The sequence below is a fragment of the Nanorana parkeri genome, unplaced genomic scaffold (assembly GCF_000935625.1).
Source record: "Nanorana parkeri isolate BGI_ZX_2015 unplaced genomic scaffold, ASM93562v1 scaffold817, whole genome shotgun sequence".
NCBI classification, from domain to species: Eukaryota; Metazoa; Chordata; class Amphibia; order Anura; family Dicroglossidae; genus Nanorana; species Nanorana parkeri.
Genome location: NW_017307085.1, coordinates 570,104 through 585,081, shown reverse-complemented (window position 1 = coordinate 585,081; position 14,978 = coordinate 570,104). Strand labels below are relative to the sequence as shown.

Genomic DNA, 14,978 nt, shown 5'->3' with positions numbered 1-14,978 from the left:
AGTGCGCTGTGCTCAGGGTCCTGTCCAGTAGCAGAATTCTGAAACATTTCCACTAAACAAGTCCAGGATACAACAGCATATACAGTACTCACTAAGTCAAAATGGTGGATTGTGCTCGGGTATGCTATGTTCCTATGTTCATAAAGAGAATGTTGAACCATTGCCACTAAACCATATCAAGTTGAGAATACAATGGCATAAACAGTACTTGCTGAGTCATAATGGTGATGCTTATAGATTGAAACAATTATTTATTTGTCTAGTCTCGACATAAAGATTCCAGAAGGGTTATTAGTTGCGGTTGTTGGCCAAGTTGGAACTGGGAAGTCATCCCTGCTCTCTGCAATCCTCGGGGAGATGAATAAACTGGACGGAACTATTCAGAGAAAAGTAAGATCATTAATACAAAAGCCCTGTGGATTTCAAAGACTGCATCTGCTAGGTAATGTACTAAGCATGCCTGGAGCTTCTCAGAACCTTAATCAGTGAAGATATGGGAAGAGTAAACTGTGGTAGCAAATGCAAATATTTGATATAAGCTGCCAGAACTCCATGCAGAGCAGAAAAAAACGATAATGTAGACTGTAGAAGCAGCAGGACGCTCATGTCAGGATCTAGTAACTTTGTTTTGGATTCCTTTCTGATGTACACAACATGAACTACCCAATTACGGACAATCAAATTCCATCCACCAATGAGCCCTCACCCCAGCTCTGACTGCAAACATGATGTTAAACTGTAAAAGTTTTGTGACCCTCAGTGTAGTGCCGAAGCTCACCCTAAAAATACTGCAGCCAAAATCCTTTCATTTAGTTTTGGACTAAGAAGGGCTAAAACCACTGTCATGTTATTTCTATCTGCTAGGGAGACTTTCTCCCTCTATTTTCCTGGTGAAAGGTGTCACCGTAATTTAGAGTTACAAAACAAATCCCACGTTTTGCATTGTCACAAGACCAGGAATAGAGGGGAAACCTTCCAGTGTAAAGACTTGTTCCTGTGATCAGGGGCGTCCCGAGGCCGGGTGTCACCTGGAGCGGAGATCGGATAACACCCTGCCGCGAAGTCATCACACATGCGCGGCCGTCTGATTGGCGTCTGCCGGCGGCCATCTTGGTGATGGACGCCGGCAGAGAGAGGAGGGGACGTTCACCCGGGGGGATGACACTGTCGGGTTCTCGTTCAATGACCGAGTGCCTGAGTTTTTAGAGTGGATGACACCAAAGTGACTGTCAGTCATTTTGGTGTCACCCCTCCAATGTTGTCACCCGGGTGCGGGGCGCACCCCTCTTGTGACGCCACTGCCTGTGATAATTGTCTAGGAGGACATTTCTCTTAGATTTGCTGCCACTTCCTGTTGTATCTACAGGACAGGAAGCATGGGTCTTCAGTGGGAAACGGATGGCAAAACAACTGACATGGAGGTTTAACCAATCCCTATTCTATCCAAAATTTAAAAAGTTTGGGCTTTAGATATAGTTTAGAGCAGTGGTTCTCAACCTGTGTAACCTCAGGACCCACATTTGTCCTTAGTCATTAAGTCGCGACCCAAGTCGCATTGCAATGGAACACACGGCAGTGCTGGGTTGCTGTGATGGAGCTCCATCTATATGCGCATTGCTTGTACAGCTCCCATGCGCACCCTGTAGAGGTGACAGGGAGCCAGAATGTGATGTCACTCCGGTCCAGGCACCTCTATAGGACATGCGAGGGAGCTATAAGCATTGCACGTATGGAGGGAGCTCCCTCACGGCCATAGCCTCAGCCCACCCCACCTCAAGTCAACACTTGGAGCCGGGCAGCATACTTTGAATGGCTGCTCAGTGTAAGAATGGACAGTGCTGTGCTAGGGGGAGGCTGGGGAGTGAAGGCATGTGGCGACCCACTGAACATGGGGTCGCGACCCACTTTTGGGTCACGACCCACCAGTTGAGAACCAAGGGTTTAGAGTGCTGAAATGTGGATTTTACCCTAGGGTCTACAAAATGTAGCTAGTTCTGCTATGATGAAAGTCAGCCACTGGACATAGAAACTTGGTGGTGATGTTGCATTTTGGTCAATCTTTCTTTTTATTTTCTCCACTAACAGGGGTCTGTGGCCTATGTATCACAGCAAGCATGGATACAGAATGCATTGCTTCAGGATAACATTCTCTTTGGCCAGGCCTTCAATAAACCATATTATGATCGAGTCCTAGAAGCCTGCGCCCTTCTTCCTGATATGGAGCTCTTACCACATGGAGACCAGACCGAAATTGGAGAGAGGGTGAGGCTACTCATTGCATTATGAGGGTATCACCTCATTAATATCAGGTGGCAGTTGGATGTACAGGTGTAAGCTGAAAGCTGACAAAGCATTATTCACTGTTCATTCCTTAAATATAATCTGCATCATATCTAACCTTAGAGGATAGTGGTGGCCAACTTATTGGTGTAGCAGGCATCAAGTCTGAAATCACCAAAGGGTCACACCTAGTATTCAATAATTGTAATGTTATAGAGAACTGTCAGAGAGTGCAGATATGCAACAGGGAATAGTCAGTGACTGCGGACATGATATAGGAGTTGTTGGAGACTGGGGATATGCTTCAGGAGACGTTCATAGACTGGAGACACATCACATCAGATAGAGATCACTGCTGTTGAAGCCCCTTTTCAGAACAGTTCTTTACATTTGTGCTCCCTACAGCCCTCTTAAAAAAATACTTTTGATATTTATCTCAGCATTATAAAATATTGGAGGAAAAAAACGTGAAAAGAGAAAATGGATGGACAACACAGAAAAAAAAGTTAAAGCAATTTTGAAAGAAATAAACCATACCATTTACCTACTTGAAGCCAGTCTAAATGATATTTTCTGTTAATGGATTGAGTAAGCACGAAAACACAAACCACTATCTTCCCAGGGACTGCGTCATAAGTGTCAAGGGCCGCAGGTTGGGCACCAGGGCTTTAATCACTTGTCCCACCATAGTCGTAGAGAAGGGGGTGCCTTCTGCTGCCATCAGGTATACATGGACGTGGCTGTATTTCAGGCTGTATTTCATGGCAGAGTGTGTGCTTCCCATGCCTGGCAGTGCTACCCATGCACAGGGACGGATTAAGAGCATCACGGACCTTTTGGTGGGCCTTTTTATGGAAATGGCGACGGTCATCGGGACCCTCTTCCTCCTGTCTGGGCTGTGATTTGTAGTCTCTCTACAGCTTGGAGTCAGTGGTGGAGCGCCAGGGCCCGGTTGCAGCTGCGACCCTGGTAGATCTGCCACTGACTCCAAGCTGTAGAGGGACTAGAAAGCCTAGCAATACATTATACAGCAATGCATAGAGGACTACAAATCCCAGTAATACATTATACAGAAATTTAGAATATCACCAGCTATAGAGGACTAAAAATCCCAGCAATTAATTATACAGCAATGCATAATATTACCACTAACTATAGTGGACTACAAATCTCAGCGATACATTGTAAAGCACTGCAGTATAATACCATCAGCTATAGAGGACTACAAATCCCAGCAATACATTGTAAAGTACTGCAGAATAATACCATCAGATATAGAGGACTACAAATCCCAGCAATACATTGTAAAGCACTGCAGAATAATACCATCAACTATAGAGGACTACAAATCCCAGCAATACTTTATACAGCAATGCAGAATAATTTGAAACTGCATACTCTGTGTTGCTCCGGGTTCATGGCCTGATGTCTCCAGGGTCTCAGGAGAGCTTTGCGGGGTTTAGGGGGGCTGTGCAGGCTCCTTGGAGGCTGTTCAGGTTCTTACATGGCAAGTGCGGCTCTATGAGGGCCAGTGCGGGCTCTCAGGCGGTCGGTGCGGGCTCTCAGGTGGTCAGTCTGGGCTCTTAGGTGGTCAGTGCGGGCTCTCAGGCAGTCAGTGCGGGCTCCAGGGGGGGGTCAGTGAGGGCTCCAGGGGGGGGTCAGAGAGACTGGTGACTGCAGCAGATGTGGCCCTCTGCTCAGGCACGTCGGAGGGCCCTCTGATATGCCTGAATAGAGGGCCTCGGCTGCATGGTTAGCTCGGCCCGGCCGCGATCCTGGACAGCTCGGCCCAGCCGCAATTCGGTTCAGCTCGGCCGGGCCTATTTGCAGGGGCGGGCCTGGAGCGGGAGCTCCACCCCCTTATGTTAATGCGGCCCTGGCCATGCACTTAAGACTGCTATTGTCTCTCTACTGTATGTTCATACGCAGCATAGTGACACCACCCTCATTTTTAGAAAGTCGGCTATTCTACATAGTGTTGCTGGCCCTTGGGCAGAGAAGGGAAATCTAATCATTTATATTGCCCAGAAAGCAAAATATAGGCGGATTAAACATCAGCTTTTAGAGATTTGTATGTTGCTTATATGTTACAATGCAGTAACTAACATGTATTTTTTTCTTTTGTATATATGCAGGGTGTAAACTTAAGTGGCGGTCAGAAGCAGCGAGTCAGTCTGGCAAGAGCTGTGTACAGCAATGCAGACATCTATCTGTTAGATGACCCCTTGTCTGCAGTTGATGTTCATGTTGGGAAGCACCTGTTTGATAAGGTCATTGGACAGAATGGGTTGTTAAAAAATAAGGTAGGCTGAAGAAAAATATGTGTTTCGCTACATTAGAAAGAAGCACTATGCAGTGTTGGTCATTTCAGTAGCTTCTCATTTTATTACATGAACTTGCTTTTCTGTTACATTGGAGTTCTGGGTCTCCTCTAATTTTAGGATACCAGGCAGGCCCTATACTAGCAGTTCTCTGAGCCTCTACTGTAGTGGATCCAGGGCAGCTGTTGGTTCCACAGGAAGCCATCTTGCAAATCAAATGTATATTCTGCATGTATAAAGTGATGTCATGTTACTGTTTTGCTTTGTGTTGAATGCTAAGTGGAAACTTATGTGTCTGTGTAGACAAGGATCCTGGTGACACACAGCCTCACCGTTCTTCCTCTAGTGGACTTCATTATTGTCATGGAAGATGGCAGGATAGCTCAGGCTGGCACTTACATGGACCAAATCTCTAAACGGCAGGACTTGGCAGACTTGATCCAAACATCCGTGACACAGAAGGAGAATCTAAACCAAAAACCTTGTAAGTACAGATATATATTTTTATCTGGCAAAGATCAATGTTCTTTTTATGTTATAACCAAGAAGAACTTATTTTATTATTTAATAATTATATCATTTAAAAATATAATTTTATTATAGTTATGTCACATTCTGAGATACAGCCCCAGTGGATATTTTCTAAGCTGCCGCTGTGAATAAACAAATGTATATAAACACTATATGTCAGCATTCCACTAATAAGATCATAACAGGTTTTATCGATAGTCGGCCATTGTGGAGTTCATCAAAATAAAGCAGATTTGAAATAGAAAGTCTATTCGGGTATTCGGTAGTCTTGAGGCCCCTTTCTCACAGGTGCCTGCAGTTCTGTGTATGGATCCCCTGCTGAGCAAAGCAGTTTGGAACGGATATCACCATTATGACATTGGGTTTATCCCTTTTATCCATGTTGGTCTGTGGAGAGTCGGATGTAAACAGAAGAGTCCATTTACATCAGATTACCCCCGGTTTGCCACAATCAGGTCCACCAAATGGAACTCTCTTCTGCCTATTTTTCCGGACCTGGCCAGAGTCGGACACACGTCCATTTAGATCTGGCTGCCCATAGACTAACACTGGGCTTCCTATCAGGTCCACCTGTCAGTTTTTCCCATGTGGAAAATCTCTTAAATGGGTAAGTCTTTGGCACCCAATGCCATAGGAGATTTCTAAAAGGTTTTAATTCAGAAAGATACTTTTCCCCATGCCCCTACAAACATGCATACATATCCTATATGATCACGAGAATCTCAGAACTCTTCTCTATTATCTCGATTAATTATTCGAAGGAGGCGTTCGGAAAATCCTTGAACGAACAGGGCCAGCAGCCAATGAGCTAAATCAACACTGTGGATTCCTTGATCAACGCTCATAAGCGTTGATGGAGGAATCTGTTTTATTTGAAAAAAGACCAGTGTATGGCCAGCTTTAGTCTTATCAAGTACCAATGTAAAGTCTGAAAGTTGTGAAATCCAACCCACTATCAAAGTACTAAAAAATTGTAGAGACATTGTGTTGGATCAAATCCTGTGTCACTTCACATAGTGTAGAGCAATCCATTTGGACCTACTAAATCCTGAAATTAAATAACTGTATTGGGGGGGTCACTAGTCAACACAACTGGTAAAGGAAAAGGAATTCAATAGACTAAGCTCTAAGCCCACCAGGTTTTGTACATTCTTAAAAAAGAAATACTTTTCATTACAAAAAGGACGTAACATTACTTGTTTACTATTTCATTTTAGCAAACCTCGTAAAAGAAACCCAGAATCTCAAGACCAATCGGAAACAAGCCAGAGATAATCTGGTTCAAAAAGACAGGTAAGGCTTCTGGTTGGGAGATAACGCAGTCCATGGAGAAGATCAATATTTTTAGACACGATTTACAAGTAACAATATAGTTTGTTATAAAGAACAGTATAGGGAAAGTATTTTAGAATAGATTACATACATTTATGAAAGGGTTAGCAATGGAATGAATTAATTCTCTGTGTCATATTTGCACATATACAGTAATCATTATGAATGTTTTTGAATGGCCACTGTCAGGAGACTGGGGAGGAAAAGAAAAATAAGGAATTAAAAGCTTGCAATTATCTAGAAGTATGTGTTTGTAGATTGTCATTACTAAACATTTCTAAAGGTGACTTTGTTGTTAATTTGAAGATTTGGGTAAAGTTCCTCTTTAAGGGAGAAAATTAATAAAATAGGCACAAAAGTAATTGAATAGAAGGGAAGTCAACATATATTGGATTTTAGCATAGATACATTTTATGTAAGTTATTGCATAATAATGACAGAGACTTTTAGTAGTGTTAAACTGCTGCTCTTATAAATTGGAGAAAACATGTCTAAACTAACTCCATGTTTTCCCAGGTCAGTGTTTGAGATGCCTAATGCTTCAAAAATGAATAAAGAAAAGGTGGCCATAGGAAATGTAAGTGTTGACTCTTTAGACTGATGTCATGTTTCTGCTGGTCATATATGATATACACATTTTACTGACTGTGGAGTCTTATCGGAGGTCAGGAGTTGCTGTAACATCCAGGAATGCAGGGGCAACTAAATAGACCACTCTTATGATTCCAAATAATAATGGTGTATCATTTTTGCACCTTCTGGCTTTGGAAAAGCTGATAATAAGCTAAATGATTTCCTAAAAGATTCAGGGATCTTTTATACCACAATGCACATAAATAGGACAGAAAATCCATGTGACATGTGTTGTTACTGGGGGTGCACCAATACCTATACTAGTAACGGTGCCGATGCCGAGTATTTGGGTGAGTACGCGTACTCACCCAAATGCTCCGATGCCTACCTGATACTTACGGTATCAGGAAGCCAGGGAAGCGTTATTACACGCTGCCCGGCTTACTGATTGCCCAGGGAACCAGCTCCATGCTCTCTCGTCACCTGTGTGATAGACACGTTTCATTGGGTTGATGCACATTGACATAATGCATTTTTATGCAAGGCACACTAATACACTTGGATGGTGCAAAAAGGGCACATAGAGAACGACTGTGTCCTTGCATTGAGCCTGCTTTGATCAATGCACCTGCTGTGAATAAACTCTCAATGAAATCTGTGTAAAGGTGCCCATACACCTGCCGATAATCACATGATAATCGTGGGAGATCCTGCGAACGTACGATAATCGGCAGGTGTGTGGAAGGCGTGCGACCGTTTCTACTGTACGGTCGCACGTCTTTTGTCTTACGAGCATGTTTGAAAACCCGCAGAGAATCGTACGATTTTCGGCGGGTTTGAGGCCTGCTCTTAAGACAGATGCCGCACGGGCCTTTGTGCGCAAGCGCACACTGACCGTTCAGCATTGCAGTACGATCTGCCTGTCCAAGATGGCCAGCTTAAAGCATAACTGTAGGTACAGTAATGGTTCCGTGAATCATTTCTGAATCCTCATTTAGTGAATAAGCTTCCTTGAAGAGGAGCATTTGCTAGTTACTAACTTATAGCGAATAGTAGCCATGCAATGACTACTGGAGCTTCCTGTTGTATAGAAAGTCCAAGTAACACCATTTATCAGGATGATTAACAGCAGCTGGGTGAAGCAAAACAAAATGCAAGCATTGGTAAAAGTAGGCTTCACCAGCATCCTGATTCCACAACATCATCCTATATGGAGAACTGTAAAATAGGCAATCATTCATTGCAGCAATCAAAAATAGTGCATACTGCCGATCTTCACTAAAAGTATATTGATTATTAAAATGCAGCCATCAGCACAGTGTAATCCCCATCTGATGATTGTCCACCTCTAACGTATTTCACCCCTTCGGCCTTAGTCGTAGAATGGCTGCTGATGGCTTTATTTTAATCATAAGTATATGTTTGGTAAAGATCTGCAGTATGCAGATTTTTTTGGATTAATGTGTGCAAACCCGAGCGGTGGAGCTTGGATCTGGATGGAGCAATGAAAGCTTTTCCTTCACATTCATTGCAGCAGAATGAAATGGGTTAACTTCATTTACATATGTTTTTTGAAAGATTTATGGCTTAATCCACCTCTAAGAAGTGCTGGGGATGCTGTGGTTTAGAAAGCGCCAGTGTACAGTGTATCAAATGTGTCCCTTTGCTCCTAACACTGAAGGGTTCATTTATAAGTTTCGCCCTCTTTTGCCCAGCATATGGGCAGGCGGGTGCTTTTCACATGGCAAATGTGCCCCTTTTTGCCTTCCTCTGGATCAGCTGTGGGTAACTATGGGCATAGGGTCCTGTTTATGGAGGTTTTCTATTTTTTATTACTATAGGGTGAAATTGATGGACTTGTGTCTTTTTTTCAACCCGACTGACTATAACTCTTGTGGTAAAATTGGCTTAAAGGAGAACTATGAGGTGAGTGATTTACACTCGTCCTCATAGTTAGAGCCGGCGAGTGACAATGAAACTGTCACACGTTGGCTCTATAGATCAATAAGTGAGTGAACACATACAGTGGCTCACTCCCTTCCCGATCATCTCCCTGCAGAGAGTGGTGACTGTCAGTCACTGCTCCCTACAAGGATTCCCCCCTCCCCTCTCCAATCCTCCAAGGCTAAGGGGGCGGGCACAGCTGGCTCTGCCTCTAGATAGGCAGAGCCCACTTTCAATCAGCCAGCTGGGTGAATCTCAACAGTATTGTCGCGATCCGTCCCAGCTGTGGCGCTCTCTGTATATAGCGGGCAATAGCCCGCTATATACTGAAATTTGGTTCACTGGAGGAGGATTAGTATATGTCCTGCCATGACCCTAAAGAGAACTATGGAAAAAAAAGGTTACCCCATAATTCTCTTTTAAGGTAGCACTTTAAGGACACAGTCCACTGGCAAATGTCTTCTTTTTAAAGGCTGCAAGCTCACTTTAATGAAAACAAAAGATCAAAAACCCCCATAGGATTCCTTCGCACAGGTTTTCCAGCATAACATTCTTGCGCTACTTGCAAAATAAACCCAAATTCGGCCTCCAGGCTTCTACTCTCAGCATCTGGCTGTTTTGGCCCACCAGTCCTTTTTCTGTTTCTCCACAGACTAACCCTCACTGTAGTGCTGACCCATGCTCACACTGGTTGCCCTAAGCTTTGCTGGCTCTTCCTCTGAACACTACTCCAGCCATCTTTAACAGGCTATCTTCAGCCACCTGACCGACCTATGCCGGTTGTCGGCAAAACCCGGAAAGAACTGCAAAGACAACTTTTTCCCTGTAAGGATATCGGCCTTCTGAAACTTCTTAACCTTTTTATGAGAGTCCTTGGTTGTCTTTAGACCTAATTTTACTGTGACCAGGCCCAGCACTGTTACACTATGTTGATGGCACTAATGAGCATAGGCATTTCCTATACTACAGCACAATCTAGGGGCACTAGTGCCATGCAAACGACATCTACCCGACTGTTTGCTGAGCAGAATTTTTTAAATAAATGAACCCCTTACAGATACAAGGACACCCCATACGCTTTTTGTAGAAGGTTTTGTAGGTTTTGTACAAGGACTGTCATGCCATGCTGCCATTTATATACAGATATTGGGTTTCTTCGATAGTTACTTCAGTTGTTAAAGGATGTTTTGTTTCCTAGATGAAAATGTCAGTGGTGATGAAATATCTTCATGCCTTTGGATGGTTCTGGGTGACCTTCACAATAGTCGCTTACATAGGACAGAACGGTATGGCTATAGGACAAAATGTGTGGCTGAGTAGATGGACAACAGATGCCAATCACATAAAAGATGCAGCAGAATGGGCGGACCTGAGGAACAATCGGCTCGGGATCTATGGACTTTTGGGATTTGTGCAAGGTGAAGACTTTCTTGTCTTTCATATCACTGACATTTTTCCATTAATAGAAAGTAGATTTGAATAGTTCATAATATTATTAGAGTGTGATGGTAAAACGTTTTGCATACTGGACTATTTTTGTTGAGAACCTCAGTTTATGCCACTGAGTTTACTGGCCAACTCACCAAAACAACCATTATACTGAGTGGAATTTTGACAATTAATGTGGACCTCAACCCTCTTTCACTAAAAATCATATCAGCATACAGATCTCCATGCTGATAAGAAATCATCTTACATTTATTAGTTAAACATTTTTCTTGTACTTACATTTACTGTTTTTCCACTTCCTACCCAGGAAGCTTTGCATCCTGGGAAGGTTACATCAGCAGAGCATTGCTGGGAAAATCTCATCTGTAATTTCATGAGATCTCAGGGAAAGGCATTTTCCTCCCCTGAGATGATGTGCATGGTCACATGTTCTAGTCACATGTGCCAGAGTTCCAAGAAGTAAAGGGAGATCTAGTAACATGCCCTTAGTAAAAATGGCTGCTGCCAGAAGACTGGGGAAGAAAAGAAAACGAAGGTATGCAAAGAATAAAAAGCCGGGAATTATCTGTGAGTATTTGTTTGTAGATTCTAAAGGTGTCTTTTGTTGTCGTTTCAAAGCTAAGGGTAAAGTTCCTCTTTAAAGAAAAAAATGTGCAATCAGAATTTTGGAGAAACGAGGTGTACAGAATGCAGGTGGTCAAATGCCAAATAACTCTGCTGCTGGTATTAACCACTTGCCGTCCGCCCATAGTAAAAAAAAACGGACGGACGGCACTGCAGCATTGACGGGTTTGGCCAATTTTGGGTATTATCGTTTTTTGAGGTTTCGCGCGCGCACGCAATTTTAAGGCTTGACATGTTTAGTGTCTTTTTACCCGACGTGACCCCATCTTTTATATTTTACCAAAAAATTGGGTAATAATAAATGTTTTATCATTTAATATAGGGGAAACTGTTTTTAAAAAAAAAAAATCAGAATTTTTTCCTTAATATAGTAAAAAAATAAAACCCCCAGTGGTGAATAAATACCACCAAAAGAAAGCTCTATCTGTCCCCAAAAAAGGGTATAAAATTAATTTCAGTACAGTGCTGCATGACGGAATAAATGTTAGTCAAAGTACCGCAGCGCTGAATACTGAAAAATGGCCTGGATGGGAAGGGGGTTTAACACCGCGGATGTCAACTGGTTAAAAAGCAGTTCAGATGTTACTGGCATGCTTACGGGCTAGGGTTTGGAAACACATTTGGAAATGTTGGTTGCCCCCTGATCCCCTTGCTATTTGGCATTGGACCATTAGTGAAGGAAATTTCTACTTTATTGCTGGGTGAGAAACCCTATAGGGTGACAAACTGTTTCAGGTGATGAAAATCGGATTGCTTGTCTCTCGTGGCCTTGTAAATAAACTATAACCATATTTTGGGATTGCTTTAGGCATTTTTGTCTGCTGTGGTGCCTATGTGATTACAAGGGGGACGATCTGTGCCTCTCGCTCGCTGCACAATCAGATGCTGGACAATATCCTACACCTTCCGCTCCAGTTTTTTGAAACGACACCCATGGGTCAAGTACTGAACAGGTTTACTAAGGTAGGACCTGAGCAGAGCCATACCACACCCACAACATTTATTCTCTTGTGATCAGGTATTAGCAGATCATGACAAATGTGCTATCTATAGATTAACAGATGTGATGTTGTGATCCCATCTTAGGGCTGTATCCATTTTATTGAATTATTATGAGAACTGTGGCAGGACAGGAGTTTGATATTACTGGTGCTACACTTACATTGAGGGAAACAGTGTCCACTAATCAACCATTTTATAAAATAATTCATCCAGGAGTGTCAGCCACTGATTTGTAGGCATTGGATAGCTTATGGGATGCTGCTGACCTGTGCTAACACCCCCCACACCCCGATGGATAGATTTGTTGAAATTACCATTCTGACTTTTCCTGATGGTTATAGTTCCCCAGATGTAGTGCATACAGAGGTGCACAATGACCAATAACAAGTATTCATGTCTGTATGTCAGTTGGGTAGCCAAGGTACTGTTCAGCGGTCGAATGAGATTCTGACAAGCGCACTCGTATAGTAATTAGAAGAAATTCTATAGGCTACCTAAATACTAAGTGTAAACATGGAAGATACTTGAAGCAGCATACATGTTGGTTTGCAAATGGCGAGCCTGGCACATCATCATCTCTTAGCAACCAAGCAGTAGATGCGACTTCCTTACACTACCAGACCCACTTTGGATATTAGGAGGCAAGGTGTGTAATGTGCTGCACATTCTTCATTATCATTCATACAGCATACCCAAAAAGTATTTTTAAAAGATATACTTTACCTTTCTAGATGTTTCTATGGAGCAGGCCTTTGGGCAGACTGCAAGCTATTCTGAACACTTTAAAAGTGAATGTGGAGGAGAACATCCAGGGACAGACTCCATAAAGGAAAAAAACGAAAGAACATTCCTTTTGCATATATTTGCACAGGACGAACGCTCACAGATATTCTCAGGGTGAACGGCCCTGCGAATTGGTTATAAATCAGTTCCTTAGTGATATCATAGCAGGGCAGACGCAGAAAAAAAAAGTTTAGCTATATCTTAGCCGTGCTTCTAATAACACAGGCAGCAAAGTCTAAGCTCACACCTAACCTTCAAAATCTGATATTTCTGTTTTGGATGGTCTGGGCTAAATCACTCACCAACCTCTTTCACAGTAATTTATTTTTCCCCCAAAAGTTGTAGTATAAATAATATAATCTATAAAAAAGTGTAGTGATTACTGGTAACATAACCTAGTTAGAGAAGGAGCAGACAGAACAATAGGGAATACGCCCCCATTCACACCTGAGCGTAGCGGGAATGTGCTTCGCAGTGCCGTGTGTTCCCACATGTTTTCGGGCATTTGTTTGGCATGGTCCCCTTTGATTTCAATAGGTCCTTGGATGCGCGCCAAATTCGTGAAAGTAGTATATGTGCACATTTCATTATTGCATTTAAAAGCGTGCGCTTTTGTGCACGTTTGGTGCGCGTTCACAAGGCCCTCATGTATGAACAGGGACTAACAGTCATGATAACTTCTTCAGGGTCCTTTATGGATTGTGGTACCATTGCTTGTGGTAACGGTACCACAATTTCCTTATCGCATTGATTTGTAATCGATGTGATAAGGAAAGATTTTCTGTCTCAAAAAGCACTTGCCAATTTCTATCACTATGGATGATTCTTCTGGTGAGATCTCTGAACTAGAGTTTCTAGGTGCCCCCAATTACCAAAGCCATTATTAAACACTCTCACTTTCGCTGTTAGATTATGTAAAATGTGTATATAGAGGATACAGCAGGAGATGTAAGACTTTAGGGAAATAGGTAACGCATGATTGGGAATTGTTCTTATTGAAGTAGAACCAGTAGATGATTTAGTGTTCACTATATATCAGTTCTAGATGGACTGAACATTTCAATTCCTATAATATATATTTGTAATATGAAGGCATACTTCTGATATTTCTTGTAACTTGTAACTTCTTTTTATCAGGACATTTATGTGATAGACGAGCGCTTCCATTATTATTTACGGACATGGTTAAACTGTATGCTGGATGTCCTGGGCACTTTACTGGTCATTGTGTGTGCCACTCCCCTGTTCTTAGTGGCCATTGTTCCTCTAGGATTTTTTTACATGCTCATCCAGGTAAGAATTTATTGCCATTGTTTAACAATAAGGTGAACTGGAGTATTAGCTTCTTCTTTTTTTTTTTCTTCTAAAAATTCAAGATAACTTGTGGAGCGGTAATAGACTTCATGCGATCTGCAAGCAGGGGCGGATCCAGAGTGTAGTCTCGGGAGGGGTACTGCCAGAAAATAAGTCCCCCCCCCCACCTGACTCTTCCAGTACTACTGTGCCACCCCTTTCCTCTCCCACTGCCACCTCTGTGTCCACTGCCCAGCGGAGTCTCCCCCCAGGGTACAATGTACTCACCTGGGATCTTTCTGCCTCTGCCAGCCTTGGGTGATCTGTACTCACACAAATTAGGCAGCATGGGCTGAGGCGGCCATCCAGAAATCCCTGGATCCGCCACTGCAGCTTTGTATAATGTATTGCTGGAATTTGCAGTACTGTATAGCTGGTGGTATTCTGCATTGCTGTATAATCATTAAATTGGAATGCAGAATACCACCAGCTATACAATATACATCAAGTGAGCAATACTAACAGCTATAGTCTCCCAATCGCCCCTTTCTCCCCTGAACAGCCATCACCTATAGACCCCCACAGCCTCACCTAACTCCTGCAGCACCTCTTTCTTCTGAGTCCATGGCGGCCATAGGAGGGGAGTGAGCGCAGAAGAGGGTGCAGGGAGGGAGTCTGTATAGGCTGTGCGCCGTTTTATTTTTACAATGAACCACAGTAAAGTCTGTGACAGCTGTATGTAGTGTCACTACTACCGCCGCGGGGGGCAGAGGCAGGGAGCGGCACTATCTGGGGGGTGGGGGGCAATTGCCCTGTTGCCCCCCCCCCCCCGGGACCCGCCCCTCG

At 43.1% G+C, this 14,978-nt stretch overlaps 1 protein-coding gene across 1 annotated transcript in view; it reads left to right on the top strand.

Moving 5' to 3' along the window:
* Nucleotides 1–14,978, top strand: part of LOC108794146 (multidrug resistance-associated protein 1-like) — a 58,582-nt gene that overhangs the window by 31,233 nt on the left and 12,371 nt on the right. Inside the window, exons 12-20 of the mRNA XM_018565138.1 lie at nt 264–390; nt 2,086–2,262; nt 4,416–4,583; nt 4,905–5,085; nt 6,350–6,425; nt 6,981–7,041; nt 10,180–10,399; nt 11,863–12,017; nt 13,977–14,132. Of these exons, the coding sequence (XP_018420640.1) occupies nt 264–390; nt 2,086–2,262; nt 4,416–4,583; nt 4,905–5,085; nt 6,350–6,425; nt 6,981–7,041; nt 10,180–10,399; nt 11,863–12,017; nt 13,977–14,132 (1,321 nt within the window). The remainder of the gene's footprint in view (nt 1–263; nt 391–2,085; nt 2,263–4,415; nt 4,584–4,904; nt 5,086–6,349; nt 6,426–6,980; nt 7,042–10,179; nt 10,400–11,862; nt 12,018–13,976; nt 14,133–14,978) is intronic.